The following is a 24,993-nucleotide window of genomic DNA, read 5'->3' on the forward strand; positions in this document are numbered from 1 at the left end:
TAAAATATTGCAACAATCGCCATTTTATTCTCTAGGGTCTCTGCTGATAAAAATATATAGCGTTTGGGGTTTCTAAGTAATTTTCTAGCAAAAAATACAAATTTAAGCTTACAAACGAAAAGTTCCAGAAAAGGCCCGGTCAGCAAGTAGTACTCCAGACCAAAAGTATTTTGTGTTCTTGACTTTTGCATAGCATAGGCTAGAATTCGACTTTCGATCACATTTTTTATTGCTTGTCAATAGCGATAATATTTCCACCAGTCAGACCAGTTGAATGGCTGTGCAGCAACCCTGAGCATTTATTATTGTATTATGGTGACAAAAAGGTTCTTCCTCAATAAAATAAAGTACGTTTTATTTTCTCAGCCTGCCCTGAAAATGAATACTTTTGTTTGCTGAGCGATGTGACCTGTGACCTGGAGGTTCTGATGACCTTTCCTCTGGTGGTCAAAAGATTTCCTGCAGAGAGGAACTCAAACCTTCACCTCTGACTCCTGACAAATAACAGTGATGAATTGTGAAAGGCCTTCATCGCCATCTAGTGGACGATTAGGGGTAATTTTTTTTTGTTGTTTTCTTTAATACAGGATTCTCCACACTTTCTAAACAAAGGGCCAGTTTACTGTCCTTCAGATTTTAGGGGGGCCGGAGTGTGGCCATTGGGAGTAGAAAATGTCATAGCATCAGTTGGAGTAAACATAACCCCATCTTTGGTGTCAGTGGGCGAACTGTGCCCCATCTTTGCTATCATTGGTAGGAATTGTGCCCTATCGTTGGTGTCACTGAGAGGAATTGTGCCCCATCATTGGTGTTATTGGAAAGAATTGTGCCCCATTGTTGGTGTCATTGGGAGAAACTGTGCCCCCTCATTGATGTCATTAGTAGGAATTGTGCCCCATCGTTGGTGTCATTGGGAAGATTTGTGCCCTATTGTTGGTGTAATTGAAAGGAACTGTGCCCCATCGTTGATGTCATTGGGAAGAATTGCGCCCCATTGTTGGTGTTATTGGAAAGAATTGTGCCCCACTGTTGGTGTCATTGGGAGGATCTATGCCCCATTGTTAATGTCATTGGTAGGAATTGTGCCCCATCGTTGGTGTCACTGAGAGGAATTGTGCCCCATCATTGGTGTCATTGGGAAGATTTGTGCCCTATTGTTGGTGTAATTGAAAGGAACTGTGCCCCATCGTTGATGTCATTGGGAAGAATTGCGCCCCATTGTTGGTGTTATTGGAAAGAATTGTGCCCCACTGTTGGTGTCATTGGGAGGATCTATGCCCCATTGTTAATGTCATTGGTAGGAATTGTGCCCCATCATTGGTGTCACTGAGAGGAATTGTGCCCCATCATTGGTGTCACTGAGAGGAATTGTGCCCCATCATTGGTGTCATTGGGAGGAATTGTGCCCCATCATTGGTGACACTGAGAGGAACTGTGCCGCATCATTGATGTCATTAGAAGGAATTGTGCCCCATCATTGGTGACACTGAGAGGAACTGTGCCGCATCATTGATGTCATTGGGAAGAATTGTGCCCCATTGCCGGTGTCATTGTTAGGAATTGTGCCCCTTTGTTGGTGTCAATGAATGAAATAGTGTCCCAAGGGCCGGATAAACAATGGATCTCACCCCAGCAACAATAGACCCCAACCCTGCCACGATAGACCCCAACCCTGCAACAATAGATCCCTCACACAACAATAGATTCACCCAGCAACAATGGACGTCGTCCCAACAACAAAAGCCTCCCCAGCAACATCAGATCCCCCAGTAACAATAGTCCCCACCTCAGCAACAATAGATCCCTCACACAACAATAGACTCCCCCAACAACAATATACCTTACTTCAGCAACAATAGATCCCCGCAGCAACAAAAGACTCCCCCAGCAAAAATGGACCCCACCCCAGCAACACTACCCCCACAGCAACAATAGATCCATCCAGCAACAATAGTCTCCACCCCAGCGACAATAGATCCCTCACACAACAAAAGGCTCCCCCAGCAACACTGAACCTCATTTCAGCAACAATAGATCCCCACAGCAACAATAGACCCCACCCCAGCAACAACAGATCCCTCACACAACAATGGACCCCACCAGCAACAATGAACCTCGCCCCAGCAACAATAGAGTCAACCCTGCAAGAACAGACCCCACCCAGCAACAATAGTTCCCCCATACAATAATAGACCCCCCCACATAGCAACAATGGACCAACCACACCAAAATACCACCCTCAGCAACAGAATATCCACCCAGCAGTATTAGACCTCCCAGCAGCAACAACAGATCTCCCAGCAGCCATCAACAATAGACCTCTCCCTCAATAGTAGATCCCTACTAGCATCATAAGACCCCCCCATCAACAATAGACCCTTACACAAAAACAGATCCCCACCAGTGACAATAGATCCCCCACTGTTTTTTTTGCTTAAAAAATAAAAAAAAGTAAAAAAATTTTGAAAAAAAGAAAAAAGCTTTTCTTAGTTTCTGTTATGAAATTTTGTAGTAAGTAATTTTTCTCCTTCACTGATGAAGCAGCACTGGTGGGCACTAATGAGACAGCACTGAAGGGCACTGATAAGGAGGCACTAATATGCAGCACTGGTGGGCACTGATGAGGCAGCACTGATGGGCACTGATGAGGAGGCACTGATGGGCACTGATGAGGAGGCACTAATATGCAGCACTGGTGGGCACTGATGAGGCAGCACTGATGGGCACTGATGAGGAGGCACTAATAGGGACTGATAGTGGGGTTGAAACCTTTTCTTCAAGTCAAACCCGAACACTTTAGCGGCACACTGCAATCTTTTTTTATAGTATAAACTATACATATATTTTGCAATTAAAGCGGGGTTCCCATTAAACAAAAAAAAAAACAAAACAATTAAAAGTCAGCAGCTACAAATACTGCAGCTGCTGACTTTTAATCGGACACTTACCTGTCCATGGGTCCAGCGATGTGGGGGATCAAAGCCCCGCTCATCCCCCCCTCCACTCGTCGGCGCCGGCATTTCAACTGTGGGCGCCCGGCTGTGGCTTCACAGCTGGGCACCCACTGCGCATGCGCGAGCCGTGCCCCGTCGCGCCCCCTCACTGGCCCTGCAATCATCTGGGACCGGTCACGTGTCCCAGATGATTGACAAGAGGGAGGGTGTCAGCACCTCTCGCCCAGATGTATCGGAGGCTGCTGGACTTCAAATTTCCGGCCCCCCACTTTCCTTTTCTGATGCATAGCGCCGGGGATTGGAGAGTGAGACACAGAGGGGTAGGGGCTAGAGGAAGAGGAGCAAATAGAGCCCTCTCTCCTCTCCCGTCTGTGTGTCTGTGTATGGGCGGGGGGGGATTGTTAGTGCTGGCTTTGAGTCTGAATAATGTGTCCGGGTTTCAGACAGTTTGAAACCCGGACACATGATTCCAAACCCGAACTGTCCGGGTGAATCCCGGACAGGTGGCAACCCTAACTGATAGGCAGCACTGGTAGGCTGCACTGATGGGCACTGATGAGGCAGCACTGATGAGGTGGCACTGATGAGGAGGCACTAATATGCAGCACTGATGATCACTGATAGGCATCACTGATGGGCGCTGATAGGCAGAACTGATATGCAGCACTGGTAGGCGGCACTTATGGCCACAGATAGGCAGCACGGATGTATGACCCAATCTTCTTAAAAAATGGCAGAGAAGTAAAAAATACAAATGTAGCCGCAGCCTGTTTTTAGCCAATCTGGACACCATTCAACACCTGCCAGCAGGAGGTCTGTGTGTGACCAGGAGTGAGAGACTGCAGCCTATACAGCATGGAGCCGGATCGCCCACCTCTGAGGGATCTCAGAGTACATCTTTGCTGTTCTAGCAAGCGGACCGGACTGCGCTTCAGAACTACTGGAAGCCCCTGCACTTCAGCCCATCCAGAGTTGCAGCACAGCGCGACGGCGCCATTTTCACCAGACGGAGACATCAGGAGGGGATTACGGACGGAGCCTGACAGCTTTTGAGTCTATTGTGGTGAGAGGGCACCTGCCCATTTCAATAGAGAGTACAGTATTGCTGAGTGAGTTCTTTTACAGACTGCTGGTGAGACTTCCACGGAGGTGAATCTACTTCTTCACAAGCATCATAGAGCTGAACTTTGGGGCCTTGTCTTTTCCCTGCGCTGTAAGGTCAGTACTGTATCACACTCACATATACAGTGCCTTGCAAAAGTATTCACCCCCCCTTGGCATTTTTCGTGTTTTGTCGCCTCACAACCTGAAATTAACATGGATTGTTTGAGGATTTGCATCATTTAATTTACAGAACATGCCCACAACTTTGAAGATGTTTTTTTTTTTATTGTGAAGCAAACAACAAATAGGACAAACTAACAGAAAAAGTCAATGTGCATAACTATTCACCCCCCTAAAGTCAATACTTTGTAGAGCCACCTTTTGCGGCTATCACAGCTCCAAGTCGCTTTGGATAAGTCTCTATGAGCTTGTCACATCTTACCACTGGGATTTTTGCCCATTCCTACTTGCAAAACTGCTCCAGCTCCTTCAAGTTGGATAGTTTGCGCTTGTGAACAGCAATCTTTAAGTCTGACCACAGATTTTCTATTGGATTGAGGTCTGGGCTTTGACTAGGCCATTCCAACACATTTACATGTTTTCCCTTAAACCACTCAAGTGTTGCTTTAGCAGTATGGGGTCATTGTCCTGCTGGACAATAAATTGGAGGAAGATTTAGGGACTTTACGTGAAATTTTGGCCTGGTAAGGCCACCTATTTCCATCCCTTGGGACTTTAAATGAAACCATGGCCTGGTAAGGTTATGTGTTTCCATCCCTGTAATGATCAAAGTGGGGAGAGCAACGGGGGTGGGACTTTAAATGAAGTGCGAGATTGCAATGAGATAAATTGGTGAACAATTGGGAAGATTTAATGAGTTCATAAGAAGTATAAAATGCATATAATAATAATATCAGTTACAAGTGATGAGAGATACTGACAATGAACATGATGACAACATAAATAAATGATAATATGAACATTACAATATTCCACAATACACCAAATTGAAGTTAGTATAAAACCATAAAACATGGGGTAATGCCTGCATGACAAGTAACCTTAGTATCCTGTGGGGTAAAATTTATATGATAGCTGTAGAAACTTGGGTAGAATTTATGGAGAACACGACATTTGGTAGCTCTACGAGTTTCGTGGCTGGACTGCCACACATCAGGAGCAAGCGCGTGTAACGTCTAGAATAAAAGATTTGGTGTAAGAATAGTCTATTAATTGCAGACATGAAACAGGGGTGGGGTAATGAAAAGAACCCCACACAAGGTGTGCTGAAAAACATCCCCACAGCATGATGCTGCCACCACCATGTTTCACTATGGTGTTCTTTGGGTGATGTGATGTGTTGGGTTTGTGCCAGACATAGCGTTTACTTTGATGGCCAAAAAGTTAAATTTTAGTCTCATCAGACCAGAGCACCTTCCTCCATACATTTTGGGAGTCTCCCACATGCCTTTTTGCAAACTCAAAACGTGCCATTTTGTTTTTTGCTGAAAGTAATGGCTTTCTTCTGGCCACTCTGCCATAAAGCCCAACTCTATGGAGTGTACGGCTTATTTTCGTCCTATGTACAGATACTCCATTCTCTGCTGTGGAACTCTGCAGCTCCTCCAGGGTTACCGTAGGTCTCTGTGCTCCTCTCTGATTAATGCCCTCCTTGCCCGGTCCATGAATTTTGGTGTGAGGCCGTCTCTTGGCAGGTTTGCTGTTGTTTCATTTGGTTATGATAGATTTGATGGTGCTCCTAGAGATCATCAAAGATTTGGATATTTTTTTATAACCTAACTCTGACTTGTACTTCTCAACAACATTGTCCCTTACTTGTTTGGAGAGTTCCTTGGTCTTCATGGCAGTGTTTGGTTAGTGGTGCCTCTTGCTTTTGTTGCAGCCTCTGGGCCCTTTCAGAAAGGTGTGTATATGTAATGACAGATCATGTGACACTTAGATTGCACACAGGTGGACATCATTTCACTAATTATGTGACTTCTGAAGGTAATTGGTTGCACCGGAGCTTTTTATGGGCTTCATAATAAAGGGGGTGAATACATACGTACGTGCCAATTATCAGTTTTTTATTTCTGAAAAATAGTTTTATGTATATATTTTTCTAATTTTACTTCACCAACTTAGACTTTTGTGTTCTGATCCATCACATATAATTCAGATTAAAAAAACATTGAACTAAAGGCTGTAATGTAGCAAAATAGGTAAAAAGCCAAGGGGGGTGAATACTTTTGAAAGGCACTGTAAGGAGGAATCTACAAGTGCAATATTTCTTCAGTTAAGCAACATATCATTTATTCTACAGTCATTTCTTCTCTTTTGCTTTGTGGGTTACAAATACTGCAGTTCAAAGAACAGGCTAGCTGAAGATATCTGGAGTTAAAGTGGACTTTTACCATCTTCCTTTTCTACCCAGCATTGCTGCTCTATGTATAGGTTGAACTCTGAATTACAGTTTAGGGGGAGCCATTGAGTACATGTTAGATTCCATGCTGTATTCTTGAATTAAGGAATATTATATTACAATTTGTCTGTGTGTTGAGGCCTCAGTGGGAAGGTATCTAATATATGTTTCAAAGATATTGGGTATTTATCCCACTGTACCCCTGTTCACGTATACTCTCAGACGTGTTTAGAGGGTTATTAGTTTTGCATATCTGAATCCATTGATACTAATTGTCAATTATTGCTTGTGTTTATTCATATTGTTCATTGTGTTCCATTATTCACTGAAGTAAACTTTCTGAGCGGTTCAGTGTTATTGTGTGAGTTTCTCACTGCTAACATCATATTGCAGAATGGAACCCAAGGTGTCAGAGGTAAGAGAGAATCTGCTGAATCGGGGTAGCCAGTGGGGTATAGAGTCAATCTACAGCCTTCATGGGGGTACCGCTCCACAAACAACAAACTTTATTGCCTAAACGTATCCATTCCCTAAATTCCAAGAGACACACCAGGATATATTAGATTGATATGCTGTCCAAAGACCAAATAGATAATTAAATCTACTTTACTAGCGTTGCTCATTTAACCCAGGTGTTGGCAAGTACATACTTACCAACTGTCCCGAATTTCCCGGGACATTCCCGGGATTTAGACTCTTTTCCCAAGAAATCCGTTTTTTCACGATTTTTTGCCGCCGCTAGAGGTCCACGGCCGGCCGCCATTTTTAAGAAGACCAGAAGAAGTGGAGTGGAGCTGGGTGGCTACAATAGAAATGGAGCTGCTGCGGCGCCGCCCACCCCTCGATCCGCCCACCCCGCTCTGCCCTGCCAACCCCCGCTCCGCCCTGCTCCGCCCACCCCCACCCCGCCCCACTCTGCCCCGCTGCTGGTCTGCAGGTCTGTTATGGAAAGGGGGTGGGCGGTGGTTCTATTGTAACCATGCAGCCGGTGCAGACACTATTTAATTCCCCCTTAGCCTTCTGCAATGGCGGCAGAGACACCGCTGGGAAACCTGATGTAAGGGGGGGCTCCGCTGGGACATCTGATGTAAGGGGGCTACGCTTGGACATCTGATGTAAGGGGGAGCTCCGCTGGGGACACCTGATGTAAGGGGGGGCTCCGCTGGGGACATCTGATGTAAGGAGGGGCTCAGCTGGGGACACCTGATGTAAGGGGGGGCTCCGCTGGGGACACCTGATGTAAGGGGGGCTCCGCTGGGGACATCTGTTGTAAGGAGGGGCTCCGCTGGGGACACCTGATGTAAGGGGGCCACCGCTGGGGACATCTGATGTAAGGAGGGGCTCCACTGGGACATCTGATGTAAGGGGGGGCTCCGCTGGGACATCTGATGTAAGGGGGGCTCCGCTGGGGACATCTGATGTAAGGGGGGCACCTGATGTAAGGGGGAGCTCCGCTGGGGACACCTGTTGTAAGGGGGCTCCGCTGGGACATCTGATGTAAGGGGGGCACCGCTGGGGACACCTGATGTAAGGAGGGGCTCTGCTGGAGACACCTGATGTAAGGGGGAGCTCCGCTGGTGACACCTGATGCAAGGAGGGGCTCCGCTGGGGACATGTGATGTAAGAAGGGGCTCCGCTGGGACATCTGATGTAAGGGAGGGCTCCACTGGGGACACCTGATGTAAGGGGGGCACTGCTGGGGACATCTGATGTAAGGAGGGGCTCCGCTGGGGACACCAGATGTAAGGAGGGGCTCCGCTGGGGACACCTGATGTAAGGGGGGCTCCGCTGGGACATCTGATGTAAGGAGGGGCTCCGCTGGGACATCTGATGTAAGGAGGGGCTCCGCTGGGACATCTGATGTAAGGCGGGCTCCACTGGGGACACCTGATGTAAGGGGGGGCACCGCTTGGGAATCTGATGTAAGGGGGGGGCTCCACTGGGGACATCTGATGTAAGGTGGGCTCCGCTGGGGACATCTGATGTAAGGGGGGCTCCGCTGGGGACACCTGATGTAGGGAGGGATCCGCTGGGGGCACCTGATGGCATCTGGTGGCAGGCGACGTGGCAGGTGACACGCTCAAGGGTCCCACTGATTCTGGATTATGGTGAGTTGAATGATTTCATTTTATATTACAATGTAATAATTGTAATAATGCGCTTCAATCATCCTAACACCACAACAACCATAGTGCCGGGATGATTGAAGTGCTAGCACCAGGTGTTTGGAGTATCTTTATCTGCTGCTTTGTTAAAATTTGGAATACACATTTCTATTGTGGTGTAGGATCTGGGGCTGCTGTCCCTCCATTCCTCTTTCCTTCCTTCTCTCTCTCCTTCCCTCCTTCTTTCCTTCTTTCTCTCTCCCTCCCTCACTCCCTCTCTCCCTCCCTCTCTCCCTCCCTCCCTCTCTCTCTCCCTCTCTCCCTCCCTCCTTCCCTCCCTCCCTCTTTTCCCCTTTCTTTCTCCAACTCTCATTCATCTCAGACTCTATGTAGTAAGAATATTCCTGCGCTACCCAACTGGAAAAATAAAAGAAGAAAAAACGCAGGGAAAAAAATGATGGAGCGCACGTATGCGACTGGACAGCTGCACGCACCGAAAAAGGGCCAAACATAAACCCAAAGTTAAACTGAAATGTAAGGGGGGGGGGTGCTGCGCTAACCAGAATGCTGTAAATCTCCGTATGTGATCAATTCATATATACTGAATACCCATAACACATAAAATCGCATAATAAATAAATAAATCGCATAAGTTTGTGTTAACACTAAAAAACTATTGAAATCGTGATAATCAACATCATGTGTTAGTGAAAAGAAATGTGTAAAAGCATCTTCATGTGAATACCTCTAAAATACATTAAATACATATAAAATTAAGTGGAAAATAGAAATCAGAAACGTATCCTTATAAATAGTGCAAAACGTATAGAGTGCCAGTGCTTTAAGGTGATCTAGATATCTCTATTCAAACAAATCAATCCAAAGCTATATAAATAATAAATAATATAAGTAAATAACATAGTAAAATGTCCCAACAATGGTGATTTTAGAAAACTGTGCTGGCCTGCGATAAAATGGTAAATGACATGCCAGTAGGTGCAGCAAACTTAAAGTGCCACTGTAAAAGTAATTTAAGGTGCAAAAACAGGTTCTGGTGTTTTCAATAAGACAACAGTGGGGTGTCTGGGATGCAATTCACTCTGTGTCCTCTTCGTGCATAGAACACTAATGTAAGTAGTGGCCCCTTACCTAGCGGTGCTAGGTCAACTGCAAGAATTGTAGCTAAACCGCCAGGTCCTAAGCCTCAATCGCGTCCCTATATCCACACTTGCCGGTGTTGAGTAATCCTAATGGCAGCTGGTTACAAGTGGCTATGGTCCTAGCTGGGGTCCTAGCTCAGCCTCCACATCTCAGGTGTATATATACAAGAATATGCAGGACAAAAGTACTTGTTAGTGAAGTATGTTATAACCAGATAGTGCTTTATTAAGAATCTTAAGCAGATGTACTCACATAAAAAACTGTGCAGAGCAAGCCTCTCTCCTTGCAGTCTCTCCAGCAGTGTGAAAAAGCCTATTCCGTCCCTACGCGTGACGTCACCGATCACGTGAACCCCTGAAGAAGTCACGTGATCGGTGACGTCACTCATAGGAACGGAATAGGCTTTTTCACACTGCTGGACACAGAACGAGCTCGCTGCTCATAGGAGAGAGTCCCTTATCAAGCCCTGGGGGAAATATGTTGGAAAAGGTTTATGGAAACTCCTACTCTAGAAATTCCATAGCAGACGGTCATCACGTCTAATTCACTCACATGAGGGGCTGTGGAGCTACCAGATGGCAAGATTTTTATAGAATACAGAGCATGTCTTGTAGTTTAAAGAAATCCAAAGGTTGCATAAGGTTCTTGTAGCTAAAAGAAAGGTGCGCAACTGCCATTTAAAAATATTATTTAATAGCAACAAAGGGTATAAATCCACTTTGTGTGACTTTGCATGTGGCTTTGTGGGGCTGATTAGGGTTAACTAATGTAGTGCTACCCCCGCAGGGGCCTCTGGTTTTAACTTTTCTTCTCTGAAACAGTAGAGAGGCCACCATCCACCCAAGCAACAGTCCATTCACTCCAGCTCCAATAAACAGTCTAGGGATTCATCTTTTTGAGATTTATTGCTTGCAGAACTTGTAACAGGAAAGGGATTAGGGTATGGGACACTTCAAAATGGCTAACAACATCAATGACAGGACAGTCTAAACCCTCACAGCTATGGACCATGAGGTAGCTTTCTGAACAGTCTTAAAGCCTCACAACTGGGGGGACCATGAGGTATCTTTCTGACTTTCTGAACAGTCTTAAACACTCACCGCTGGGGGGACCATGAGGTATCTTTCTGAACAGTCTTAATGCCTCGCAGCTGTGGACCATGAGGTATCTTTCTGAACAATCTTAAATCCTCACAGTGAGGACCATGAGGCGAGTCTCTGTGGCACCCGGTTACCCTGCAGTATTGCACAGCTGCAGGTAGTCAGTGCAACTTTGGGAACACTGCACAGTACAGGAAAGCACTCTTCATAAAGTTCACAGTCCAGAGGACATGGGAATGGCCAGTATCTGAGACCCGAAGAGAGCATTCTCAGTCAGAGCAACGTCTGGTGCCTATACCCCAGAAGCGCAGTCACCAGGAATCCATATAGGCTCCTGGCTCAAAAGTCCTAAGTCCTCAGCCTTCCAGTTTCCCCCTGACACCTCCCAGTGAATGAGAAAAATCTGTCTCAAGATCATATCCCTTTGGTGAAGTGCTGTAGGTAGTTCCAGTTCCAGCCATGAGACCTCAGAGAACAGCAGCACAATCTAAAGCTTGCCTTAGTGGGGCAATTTAAACTAAGGCTGGGAACACTCCTTCTTGGAGAAAGACCATCTCTTCAGGGCTTCAGACTACATATGTGCTTCCCCAGCCACCATCTGGGCACACCTCCCCAGGGATTGGCTAGGCCTTAATCACTATTAGGCCTGGTTATTTGAATTCTCTCGCTCTATGCTCTTGAAACTTCTTCTAGGTGCGGGGGAAAGGAATCAAACTCCCTGCCAGTAAAATTACAGAAGGAGGCAAAAACTAAATTTACCTACCGGCCTAACCAGGAGGGTGCAACTGGGTGCTACATCCAGCTACATCCAGCATTAATAAGGGGTTAAATAAGAATGCTTTTTTTATTATTTTTTGTTTGCTTTGGTAGATCCTCCCCATGGCAGTGCCTAGCTTCTCATGCCTTTTTTGACAGTAGTTTGACTTTTAGCCCAATAAATGGCCAGAATTTAACAGCACTGATTCATGTTGTTCATCTGTCCATCACTTTCTTTTGTTAATGTTATAACTTTATGCCTGAACTTTTCCTTCCCATCTGTGCATAGAATGCTTTAACCTGAAAATTCAGCAGGAAGCTGTCATGTATAATAGCGGAAGTATTACCGCTGCTCTTGTTGAACTAGTAAATGTTTGGGTGTTCGTCCGACCACCGGAACTGCCAAGGTTTGATCAGAAATTGTGTTCAGACCAAGCCTTAAACTCATTCCTAGTGCTTATATAGCATCCAGAGAGGACCTGCCTTACCTTTTAGGCTTTCCTAAATTATTACTGCAGGTGTAAAACACTGTACAGCCACAACCTACACTTAAAGGCCACCTTATTAGGTACACCTGTTCAATTGCTTGTGAATAGGGATGAGCTTCGAGTTCGAGTCAAACTCATGTTCGACTCGAACATTGGCTGTTCGCAAGTTCGCTGAACAGCGAACAATTTTCTGGTGTTCGCGGCAAATTCGAATGCCGCGGAACACCCTTTAAAAGTCTATGTCTCGTCCCCCCCTCTTTTCCTGCGGCCTGCCAGGTTGCGTGCTCGGATAAGGGTCTGGTATGGATTTTTGGGGGGACCCCACGCCGTTTTTTTTTTTTTTTTTTTGGCACAGGGTTCCCCTTAAAATCCATACCAGACCTGAAGGGTCTGGTATGGAATTTAGGGGGAACCCCACGTCATTTTTTTTTAAAATTTTGGCCGGGGTTCCCCTTAATATCCATATCAGACCTGAAGGGCCTGGTATGGAATTTAGGGGGACTCCCACGTCATTTTTTTTTTTTTAATTTTGGTTCGGGGTTCCCCTTTGGGGAATTCCCATGCCGTTTTTATCAATGAACTTGATGTGTATTGTCGGCAATGCAATAGCCGCGGGTAGTTTTAAATGAGTTTTTTCCTTCAAACTGTCATTTTGCTGTCAGACTGTTCTAAACACAGGAAACATGCGCCCCTTTACAGGCATACTATAGACACCCCCCAGGTACGAAATTTAAAGGGATATTACACTTTTATTGTTTGACTTTAAGCATTATTAAAATCACTGCTCCTGAAAAAACGGCCGTTTTTAAAACTTTTTTTTGCATTGATCCATGTCCCCTGGGGCAGGACCCAGGTCCCCAAACACTTTTTATGACAATAACTTGCATATTAGCCTTTAAAATTAGCACTTTTGATTATTCATGTTTGTGTCCCATAGACTTTAACGGTGTTCGAACGAACTTTTTTCCTGTTCGCATGTTCTGGTGCGAACCGAACAGGGGGGTGTTCGGCTCATCCCTACTTGTGAAGCACCCTGGAGTTTAGGCAGGGTTGCTCCTAACAAATTTACTTGCCAGGAAGTATTATCCTGGATGATTGTTAGAGATCTATTGATTCCTCCCTAAGTTTGGCATTGTTGCACTTTTCTCTTCTATCACTCGGTGGCGGGTACTTGGTGGTACTAGATATGAGAAGGGCAACTCACATTGCATTGCATGATTCTATCTATGGTCGCCGCTGCTGCCCCCTATTCAGGTGTCCGGCCCTTTGTCGGGCACCGGGCACCTGAATTACAGCGGCAGGGTTTTTTTTTTGAAGTGCCTGATTAGAGCCGTAGGCTCTAATAGGCTTCCAAAATGGTAAACAGGGGGCGCAATGCTGTGCGTTCACTGTTCACTCAGTGTTGTGTTAGGAACACTGACCCGCCTCTCAGCCAATCAGGTGCTCGGGTCTGGTAACCTGTCACCTGATGGCTGAAACAACAGGCGCTGTGATTGGATGCCTGATAGAGAGGACCGGAGACAGGTGAGACAGGTAAGTCCCGACTCCTGGGCGATGCACACTGGCAGCATTTGATGGGGCACAGTAACGGCAATTGATTGGCACACTGGCAGCAATTGATGGGGCACACTGGCAGCAATTGATGGGGCACACTGGCAGCAATTGATGGGCACACTGGCAGCAATTGATGGGCACACTGGCAGCAATTGATAGGGCACACTGGCAGCAATTGATGGGGCACACTGGCAGCAATTGATGGGCACACTGGCTCAATTGATGGGCACACTGGCAGCAATTGATGGGGCACACTGGCAGCAATTGATGGGGCACACTGGCAGCAATTGATGGGCACACTGGCAGCAATTGATGGGTACAGTAGCTGCGTTTGGCACAGTGGCAGCAATTTATGGGTACAGTGGCTGCGTTTGATGGGCACAGTGGCTGCATTTGATGGGCACAGGGTCTGCATTTGATAGGCACAGTGGCTGCAACTGATGTTTTCTTTTTTCAGTTTGTTTGCGCCCCCCAAAAAATTTTGAGCACCAGCCAACACTGGTGGGGCGTCTCAGCCAATGGGCAGGGTTTTTCTTGGATCCCTTGGCCTGCTGGGAGAGCCTATATATTCAGGTGGAGTCAGGTAATCTGTGTTTTGTGCCACCTGGACGGCTGTCTGGGTGGATGTGTGTTGTACTGCCCAGGCTGCTAGGCCGGAGATTGGGCCTATCCCGGGCACATCTGGCTGCTAGGCTGTCTGAGGGCCTATCCAGAAGTAAGAAAGCAGTGCAGGGTTGGGATTGCGGCTTGCAGTCCAACCAGAAGTGACGGTTCTGCCGGCCGGAGAACTTGTTGTGGTCGGAGGTAGAGGGGAAGCTGTCGCCAGTAAGGGACCAACCACCTTATTACCAGGGACCACAGTGAGTAACTGGAGCAAGTACCAGAGCAGTATTCTCACCAACTGGGGATGGTGAAGAATCCGGAAACTTCAAGGGTATCAAGCCAGGGACCGAGGAGGCCAGTGGAGGTGAAGCTTGAGAGGTATCTTAAGTGCCAAGCTAAGGACCCAGCAGAGAGGTGGGGGTGATGCTTGAGGAAGATACTCAGTGAAGATTGGAGGAGCTCAAGGGATTCAGTGGCAGTGAATCAATGGGTCTAGTGAGAGACCGGGAGCTCAGTGGGCTGAAGAACTACAAGGAGTGATTGTAGTGAAAGTGAAGGAACTGTTACGCTTTGTGTTAGGAACTGTTAAAGACTGTTGCCATAGGAGACAGCATTCCTACACATGCAGATGTGGCATCTGGCCACAGATCTGGTGCCCAATGACTTTAATCATCTTGCACCCACCATGCCTCACAACCCACTATACACAGAAGGATGTCAGCTATCTCTGGCCCTGGAGGTTCTTATTAGACCGAAGGAGGCCGGGGACCTTGCTACACTTGGTAACACAAATTTCTAATCAGCCAATCACATGGCAGCAACTCAATGCATTTAGGTATCTAGACGACTTGCTGAAGTTCAAACCGATCATCCGTGCCCTGATTACAGTACAGCCCCAGCAGTGTCCATTAGTGACACCAATCAGTGCCCATCAGTGACACTAATCAGTGCCCATCAGTGACACCAATCAGTGCCCATTAGTGTTGACTAGGGATGAGCCGAACACCCCCCGGTTCGGTTCGCACCAGAACCCGCGAACGGACCGAAAGTTCGCACGAACGTTAGAACCCCATTGACGTCTATGGGACTCGAACGTTCGAAATCAAAAGTGCTCATTTTAAAGGCTAATTTGCATGGTATTGTCCTAAAAAGGGTTTGGGGACCCGGGTCCTACCCCAGGGGACATGTATCAATGCAAAGAAAACTTTTAAAAACGGCCGTTTTTTCGGGAGCAGTGATTTTAATGATGCTTAAAGTAAAAAAAAAAAAGTGAAATATTCCTTTAAATATCGTACCTGAGGGGTGTCTATAGTATGCCTGTAAAGTGACGCGTGTTTCCCATGTTTAGAACAGTCCCTGCACCAAATGTCATTTTTAAAGGAAAAAATCTCATTTAAAACTGCTTGCGGGTTTAATGTCATGTCGGGTCATGGCAATATGGATGAAAATCAGTGAGACAAACGGCATGGGTACCCCCCCAGTCCATTACCAGGCCCTTTGGGTCTTGTATGGATATTAAGGGGAACCCCGCACCCAAATTAAAATAAGGAAAGGTGTGGGGCCACCAGGCCCTATATACTCTGAACAGCAGTATACAGGCGGTGCAAACAAGACAGGGACTGTAGGTTTGTTGTTAAGTAGAATCTGTTTGTAATTTTGAACATTTTTAACGTGTTTAGCTCCAGCCAAAAAATCTTTTCTAAGCTTTTTGGAAAACATAGGGAAGGGTTATCACCCCTGTGACATTTGTTTTGCTGTCTTTCCTCCTCTTCAGAAGATTTCACCTCACTTTTTTGTCCCAATGAAAAATGTTTTTTGAAAATTTGGGTTTTTTTGTGGAACAAGGATTGGAAAGCATCAGTGGAAAGGAGAAATTGTTTTCCCATATTAACTCTTACAGGAGAGAATTTCCCTTCCTAGGGGTAGATTTCATCTCACTTCCTGTTGTCTCCTTCCGTTTGCAAGTAGGAGTCGTTTGTAAGTTAGATGTTTGAAAGTAGGGTCCTGCCCTATATACTCAGCAGAAATTTGGGCCTTAGGTGTTGCTGTGGCCACAACACTGTAAGCCCTCACAGGGCCCTGCTGTGAAATATTAAATCAAGAATTGTAATTACATGCCCCTGTTGAACAGGAGCTGAAAAATTAGGCCTTAGGCACTGGTGCTGGTGCCACAACACTGCAACCCCTCACAGACACTCTAGTTGGAACGCAGGAACGAGCCCTGCTGCAAATTATTGCTTCAAAAATTGTAATTACACGCCCCTGTTAGACAGGGGCAGAAAAATTGGGCCTTAGGCACTGGTGCTGGTGCCACAACACTGCAACCCCTCACAGACACTCTAGTTGGAACGCAGGAACGAGCCCTGCTGCAAAGTATTGCATCAAAAATTGTAATTGGGCATGGGTGAGAGAGGATGAGGAGAATGAGGACGGCTTGGTCATCCACTCGACCAAGTCTTCCGCATGTTGCGGCTCAACACGGCCAGCTGCCGAAAAAAAGGCCAAGCGTGTCCCATGGCCACGTGCTGATGAGGATGCACCGTCTCCACGACCAGCACTAGACACAGAGCCTGCTTGCCCTCTCTTATTGGCTTGTGACTGTCTGCCTCTCCTTCTTGGCCTTCCAGACATACTAATGGCCTGTAGCTGCACTAAGCTGGGATAGAACACCTGTAATTTTCTTCAAGTAGCTTTATATACTGTAACCAGACAAGCCTGCCTGTCAGTAGGAAGATAACAGGAACGGATCTAGCTGAACACTGTGAGCAGGACGCACTGTACTAAATGTAAATAGTCTAGCTGCCTGACCGTGGTACTAATAGGATCAAATAGAACACCTGTAATTTTCTTCAGGTAGCTTTATATACTGTAACCAGACAAGCCTGCCTGTCAGTAGGAAGATAACAGGAACGGATCTAGCTGTACACTGTGAGCAGGACGCACTGTACTAAATGTAAATAGTCTAGCTGCCTGACCGTGGTACTAATAGGATCAAATAGAACACCTGTAATTTTCTTCAGGTAGCTTTATATACTGTAACCAGACAAGCCTGCCTGTCAGTAGGAAGATAACAGGAACGGATCTAGCTGTACACTGTGAGCAGGACGCACTGTACTAAATGTAAATAGTCTAGCTGCCTGACCGTGGTACTAATAGGATCAAATAGAACACCTGTAATTTTCTTCAGGTAGCTTTATATACTGTAACCAGACAAGCCTGCCTGTCAGTAGGAAGATAACAGGAACGGATCTAGCTGAACACTGTGAGCAGGACGCACTGCACTAAATGTAAATAGTCTAGAAGATAACAGGAACGGATCTAGCTGAACACTGTGAGCAGGACGCACTGTACTAAATGTAAATAGTCTAGCTGCCTGACCGTGGTACTAATAGGATCAAATAGAACACCTGTAATTTTCTTCAGGTAGCTTTATATACTGTAACCAGACAAGCCTGCCTGTCAGTAGGAATTTAACAGGAACGGATCTAGCTGAACACTGTGAGCAGGACGCACTGCACTAAATGTAAATAGTCTAGAAGATAACAGGAACGGATCTAGCTGAACACTGTGAGCAGGACGCACTGCACTAAATGTAAATAGTCTAGAAGATAACAGGAACGGATCTAGCTGAACACTGTGAGCAGGACGCACTGCACTAAATGTAAATAGCAGGAACGGATCTAGCTGAACACTGTGAGCAGGACGCACTGCACTAAATGTAAATAGTCTAGAAGATAACAGGAACGGATCTAGCTGAACACTGTGAGCAGGACGCACTGCACTAAATGTAAATAGCAGGAACGGATCTAGCTGAACACTGTGAGCAGGACGCACTGCACTAAATGTAAATAGTCTAGAAGATAACAGGAATGGATCTAGCTGAACACTGTGAGCAGGACGCACTGCACTAAATGTAAATAGTCTAGAAGATAACAGGAACGGCTCTAGCTGAACACTGTGAGCAGGACGCACTGCACTAAATGTAAATAGCAGGAACGGATCTAGCTGAACACTGTGAGCAGGACGCACTGCACTAAATGTAAATAGCAGGAACGGATCTAGCTGAACACTGTGAGCAGGACGCACTGCACTAAATGTAAATAGCAGGAACGGATCTAGCTGAACACTGTGAGCAGGACGCACTGCACTAAATGTAAATAGCAGGAACGGATCTAGCTGAACACTGTGAGCAGGACGCACTGCACTAAATGTAAATAGCAGGAACGGATCTAGCTGAACACTGTGAGCAGGACGCACTGCACTAAATGTAAATAGCAGGAACGGATCTAGCTGAACACTGTGAGCAGGACGCACTGCACTAAATGTAAATTGCAGGAACGGATCTAGCTGAACACTGTGAGCAGGACGCACTGCACTAAATGTAAATAGTCTAGAAGATAACAGGAACGGATCTAGCTGAACACTGTGAGCAGGACGCACTGCACTAAATGTAAATAGCAGGAACGGATCTAGCTGAACACTGTGAGCAGGACGCACTGCATTAAATGTAAATAGTCTAGATAGAAGATAACAGGAACGGATCTAGCTAAACTGAATACAGTGTATATATATATATGCAACACCTGGGATGCATATATATACACAATACACTGTAAGTGCAGCTAACTGACTGACTGTTCTGCCTAATCTATCTAACTCAAATCAAATGACACTGTCTCTCTCTCTCTCTATCTCTCAGCACACCGGAACACACACTACACAGGGCCGCCGTGCAGGCGGCCTTATATAGTGTGGGGTGTGTACTAAATCCCCTGAGCCATAATTGGCCAAAGCCACCCTGGCTTTGGCCAATTACAGCTCTCTCTACTGACGGCGCTGTGATTGGCCAAGCATGCGGGTCATAGTGCATGCTTGGCCAATCATCAGCCAGCAATGCACTGCGATGCCGCAGTGAATTATGGGCCGTGACGCGCCACACGAATTTAGCGCGAACGGCCCATAACGTTCGCAATTCGGCGAACGATCGAACAGCCGATGTTCGAGTCGAACATGGGTTCGACTCGAACACGAAGCTCATCCCTAGTGTTGACAATCAGTGCTTCCTTTCAGTGCCCGTCAGTGTCGCCTATCCGTGTCACCTATCAGTGCCCACCAGTGCTGCCTATAAGTGCCCATCAGTGCCACCTATCAGTGCCCATCAGTGACACCTATCAGTGCCGCATATCAGTGCCACCTATCAGAGCCCATCAGTGCCACCTCATCAGAGCCCATATTAGTGCCTCCTCATCAGTGCTACCTAATCAGTGCCCGTCAGTGCCACCTCATCAGAGCCCATAAGTGTCACCTCATCAGTGCAGCCTATCAGTGCCCATCAGTATTGCCTCATCAGTGCACATCGGTGAAGGAGAAAAATTACTTATTTATAAAATTTACTGACAGAAACTAAGAAAACCTTTTTTTTTCAAATTTTTGGGGCTTTTTTTAGAAAAAAAAACCAAAAAAAAAAAACCCATTAGCGATTGAATATCACCAAAAGAAAGCTTTATTTGTGTGATAAAATTTTCATAGGGGTACAGTGTTGCATGACGGCGCAATTGTCATTCAAAGCGTGACAGCGCTAAAAGCTGAAAATTGGCCTGGGCAGGAAGGGGGTGAAAGTGCCCGGTATTGAAGTGGTTAATAATGTGATTTATCACAGTATGGGAACAATTATACAATTTTAGAATTAATTGCTATTGTTACCATTTGTATATTGATGCATACATTCATTGGACTGATTTTTTTTTTTTTTTTTATGTACTTTATTTTACTTATTCGTTTTGGGTGGTAAGAGTATGTAATACATTTTTGGTTTTTGTATGCATGCATATGGAAGGATTTAGGTGTTTTATATAGTTTTACTTAATATTTGTTAACCAGGAACATTGCACATATTTATTTCTATGTATTCTTTATTTGTGTGGCTGTGAAAACACATATCCGTGCTGGCTAGCTCCCTGGCATTGAGATATACAGTATATCATTTTGTTTTTTACTGCACAGAGATGACTGCACAGAGATATGCACTTGGTCGTTACTCTTTCCAATGGACATTACAAATGGGCATCTCCAGACACACAGTATTATGCAGGCATGATTCACTCATGTTACCATCAGTAAATACCATGAGAACTACCATGCAGCCATCGCTGGAGTACATGTAGACAGGAAGTGGCTGCAAAAAGACGAATAAAGGTAAAAAAAACAAACAATTTTTTTAAACAACGGCGATTTTTATGGCACATAGTGCTTTTCTAAACAAAATTATTATTTATTATCTGTTATAACTCAATTATGTAGGAATAAACAGCTACTCAGTAAGTAGAGTGCATTCCCTATAATTGTTTTGTGTATGTACTGTATACGTTTAAAGCTGAAGTCCAGCAATATTAAAAAAACTACCCTTGTATTGGGGCTCAGCTTGCACTACAAGGATTAAGTGCTCACTTTTGTCTAGGGTACCAATAAAAGGTGCATTTACTTAGCTTATCCCTTAGCCTCTCCTGTCATACAACCGGTACCTCTGAAGCCTCTTTTCTTTAATGCCCCAGTTGGTGGTTGCAGCGTTATCATGTACAGTGCAGGACCATCAGTCTTGCATTGTAAGTGAGAATGCCAATAGCTGGGCCACAGCCCAGGATGTTGGAGAGAAGTGGTAAGCACCTGCTGCTAAGTGAGGGATAATGTAAGTACAAGTACTTTTTTACAGATACCATAGGCCAGTGGTCTCCTGCAGCCCTGGGGCAGGTGTGGCCCTTTGCTTGTCTTTATCCAGCCCTTGAAGCATTATTCCTGCCACTGACGCCCACAATGGGGCATAATACCTGCCACTGACACCAACAATTGGGCTCTATTCCTTCCACTGACACCAACAATGGGGCATAATTCCTGCCACTGACACCAACAATGGGGCACTATTCCTTCCACTGACACCAACAATGGGGCACTATTCCTTCCACTGACACCAACAATGGGGCATAATTCCTGCCACTGACACCAACAATGGGGCACTATTCCTTCCACTGACACCGACAATGGGGCACTATTCCTTCCACTGACACCAACAATGGGGCATAATTCCTTCCACTTACAACAAAAATGGGGCACTATTCCTCTAAATGGCAAAAACTATTTCTCCCCCTTATACCAAAGACTGAGCGTTGTTTACTCCCACTGGGTAGCAGTGAAGTCTGAAGGGCAGCAAATTGGCCCTTTCTTTAGAAAATTTGGAGACCCCTGCCCTAGGCAAAACATGCATTTAATCCTTGCATTTTGAGGGAGGCCCCACAATACAGGTAGTTTCTTTCACATTCCCGGAGTTTAGCACATTTTTGATATATTAGGCAATTAGACCGCAAAACGAGAAAGAATGAAAAGAACCATAGCAGCCAATTTGCTGAAGTTAAGTCCATGAAAACCAAGGGCCAGATTTTTTTTCAGATCTGCATTGTTCTTTGTACCATTTTACGGATGAGCCTGTCTGTTTTTGCTTATCAAGGCCAAATCAGGACAAGCTTACAATTTTACCCACATCTCATTATCATCTAGTTTTTAAGGGGTCTTGTTAAAGACTTCTTAATAAGTTTTCTCAAATGTTCATCCCGGATTCCATAGATGACTGGACTGAGGAACCTTGGCACACAACTAAACAAAAAGAAGTTGAACCCAGGTAAAAATATGGCTTGACTGGCAGACAAAGCTATACTGAATGTCGACAATAAAGACATTGTGCATAGGAGTAGCTGAAAACCGTGGAGCAAGATGGTTTTCCTGGCTTTGGAGGCACTAGAAGACTGTGAGCTAACTCTATGAGCAACCATCGTGATCTTGATGTATGTGAATAATATGATAATGGCCACCAAAACAAAACACAATGCAAGACCAAGGGACCTTAAAACATTTTGAAATGGATTCACATACAGGTTTTCCATTCTACATATGACAGAAATATTGAATATATTTGTATATGACGAAGTCATAAGACCTAAGTCAGCAACATTTGGAATTATCAGTGCCGTGCATATGAGGGTAAAAGCCACATTGGCTCTTTGCGGGGTGCACAGTTCCTTATGTCGTAATGGATGACATATGGCTATATATTTTTCTAGTGCCATGGCTGCCAGGGTGGTTGGGGTCACTCGAAAAGCCATTGATGAAACTGTAGACAAAATGTAGCAAACTGGTACTGGCATGTACAGAAAAAATATTGCACCTAGCATCAAAGTGAAACCAGACAGGAGAAAAAACGTGTCATTCACAAGCATGTAGACAAAGAGGACATAACGAGCATTCTCCCGGAGAGGTGGACTGGTGAAAAAGATGCTGAGCACCACCACAAGGAAGTACAAGAAGAAGCAGAGGCAAATAGTGATCAAGGATATAAAAGTAAAGTGAATGTAAGTGGCAATTTTGTTGTTAGCGATGGTCAGCTGAAGTATGCTGCTTTGAAGAAGCGAAGCGCTGTCCATGGAAGAAAGTGTTGAGCTTGCCTTCACTTTTGGAATCCCACAACTCTATGCAGAAATAAAAAAGAGATTCTAATTAGAGTGAGCATGGACATCATTTAAAGCCCAGTTGAACTCTCTGTTCAAATCAGCTAAATTCATTCCTGGTGCATCAAAACCAAAGGTGGACAAAGTCTTATGCCGCGTACACACGATCGGATTTTCCGACGGGAAATGTTGGATGTGAGCTTGTTGGTGGTAAGTCCGACCGTGTGTATGCTCCATTGGAGACATTTGTTGTCGGACTTTCCACCAACAGATGTTGGCTAGCATGTTCTCAAATTTTCCGCCAAGAAATGTTTGCTGTCGGCTTTCCGATAGTGTATACACAAATCCGTCGCACAAAAGTCCACGCATTCTTGGAATCAAGTACGAGCCAGAAGCGATCGGTCTTGTAAAACTAGCGTTCGTAATGGAGATATCACGTACGTCTTGTACGTCACTACATTCATAATTGTTGGCCAACATTTGTGTGACCGTGTATATGCAAGATAAGTTGGAGCCAACACCCTTCGAACAAAAATCCATGGTCCTGGGAAAGTCCGATCATGTGTATGGGAGAATAACAGTTTGTTTTCTTTCAAAAGCAACTACATACTGAATAAAAAAAAACTGTATTGGCTGCAAGCAGCAGAGTGGGAGTTTTGCTCTCTGTGGTAAAGAAATGGTCTCTCTGTAGAGGTCTGACATGCTCCTTGCTGAGCCAGACCTACAAACCATTTTGGGTCTAAGGCTTATGTGATCGCTATTGAAGAGAGGACCCCCATGGACTACTGGCTGGACCACTGGACGGAGCTTTCTCACCATGAGCTGTAGCTTTTGGCTTTCCTTGCAATTACAGTTCTGTCTGAGATGTCTTTCCCTGACTTGTCTGTCAAGAGCAATGGCACAACCATCCACCCGTCCCCACATGTCAGGGTACTAGGTGTTATCCTGGACTCTGAACTCTCCTTTCGGCCCCACATCCAATCACTTTCCAAAGCTTGCCGACTCAACCTCTGAAACATTTCCAAACTACGTCCCTTTCTAACCAAGGAAACCACAAAGCTCCTGATTCACTAACTGGGTATCTCTCGCCTTGACTACTGCAACTCCCTCCTCATTGGCTTACCTTTAAATAGACTATCCCCCCGTCAGTCCATCATGAATGCTGCTGCCAGACTCGTCTACCTTACAAACTGCACAGTGTCTGCTACCCCTCTCTGCCAATCCCTCCATTGGCTGCCACTTGACCAACGAATTAAATTCAAAATAGTAACATTAAGTTACAAAGCCATCCAGAACTCTGCCCCCAGCTACATCACTAGTCTAGTCTCGAAATACCAACCTAATCGCCCTCTTTGTTCTTCCCAAGACCTCCTGCTCTCTAGCTCCCTCATCACCTCCTCCCATATCCGCCTCCAGGACCTCTCCCGAGCCTCACCCATCCTCTGGAATTCCCTACCCCAATCTGTCAGACTGTCTCCAAATTTATCCACTTTTAGGCGATCCCTGAAAACTTTCCTCTTCAGAGAAGCCTATCCTGCCTCCATCTAACAACTGCACTATTTTCTCCATTAGCTCATCCCCCACAGCTATTATCCTTTTGTATAACTTGACCCTCCTTCCTAGATTGTAAGCTCTAACGAGCAGGGCTCTCTGATTCCCCCTGTATTGAATTGTATTGTAATTGTACTGTCTGCCCTAATGTTGTAAAGCCCTGTGTAAACTGTCGGCGCTGTATAAATCCTGAATAATAATAATAATAATGTCTTAGATGAGCTTCAGAGCAGCGTGAGGTTTTGAAATGGAGAGGCAAATCTACCTGTCCCCTTACAACATAGACTGGATCACATTTGTTAAAATGAACAAATCATTTATTACCAATGACTACACAACGTCTGCTACAGAATAATATTTTAATTGTCAAACATGCAAAACAAAATTGGATGCCTGTCACCGTTACCGGCACTTACCACCTATCCTGACCTATTCCTGTGTTCCCATTGCACTGTAAAGATGTAGCATAATGTTTCTGAAGTTCAATTTCAGTTGCAAAATTTCAAATGTTTGCTGCAGAGGTAAATCTTGCATTGTCTTAAATCTTAAAATTTGCAATCTCTTCCAGTGCTCTGGCTATTTTATGCCACTAAAAAAATGATTTTGGCTATTGTTTCTCAATTCACACTCTAAATTGTGTTTCAGAATATAGCCTGCCTTATCTCTCCCTAAATTGTGGCCTAACCAACCTGCTTACACACTG

The 24,993-nt window shown here is 45.4% G+C and overlaps 1 protein-coding gene across 1 annotated transcript; it reads right to left on the reverse strand.

Moving 5' to 3' along the window:
* Nucleotides 1-21,791: 21,791 nt before the first annotated feature.
* Nucleotides 21,792-22,715, reverse strand: LOC141129732 (odorant receptor 131-2-like). The gene has a single exon (XM_073617821.1). It carries the CDS (start codon nt 22,713-22,715, stop codon nt 21,792-21,794), a length of 924 nt encoding a protein of 307 aa, XP_073473922.1.
* Nucleotides 22,716-24,993: the final 2,278 nt, after the last annotated feature.

This window comes from Aquarana catesbeiana, linkage group LG02 (assembly GCF_042186555.1).
Source record: "Aquarana catesbeiana isolate 2022-GZ linkage group LG02, ASM4218655v1, whole genome shotgun sequence".
Classification (NCBI taxonomy): domain Eukaryota; kingdom Metazoa; phylum Chordata; class Amphibia; order Anura; family Ranidae; genus Aquarana; species Aquarana catesbeiana.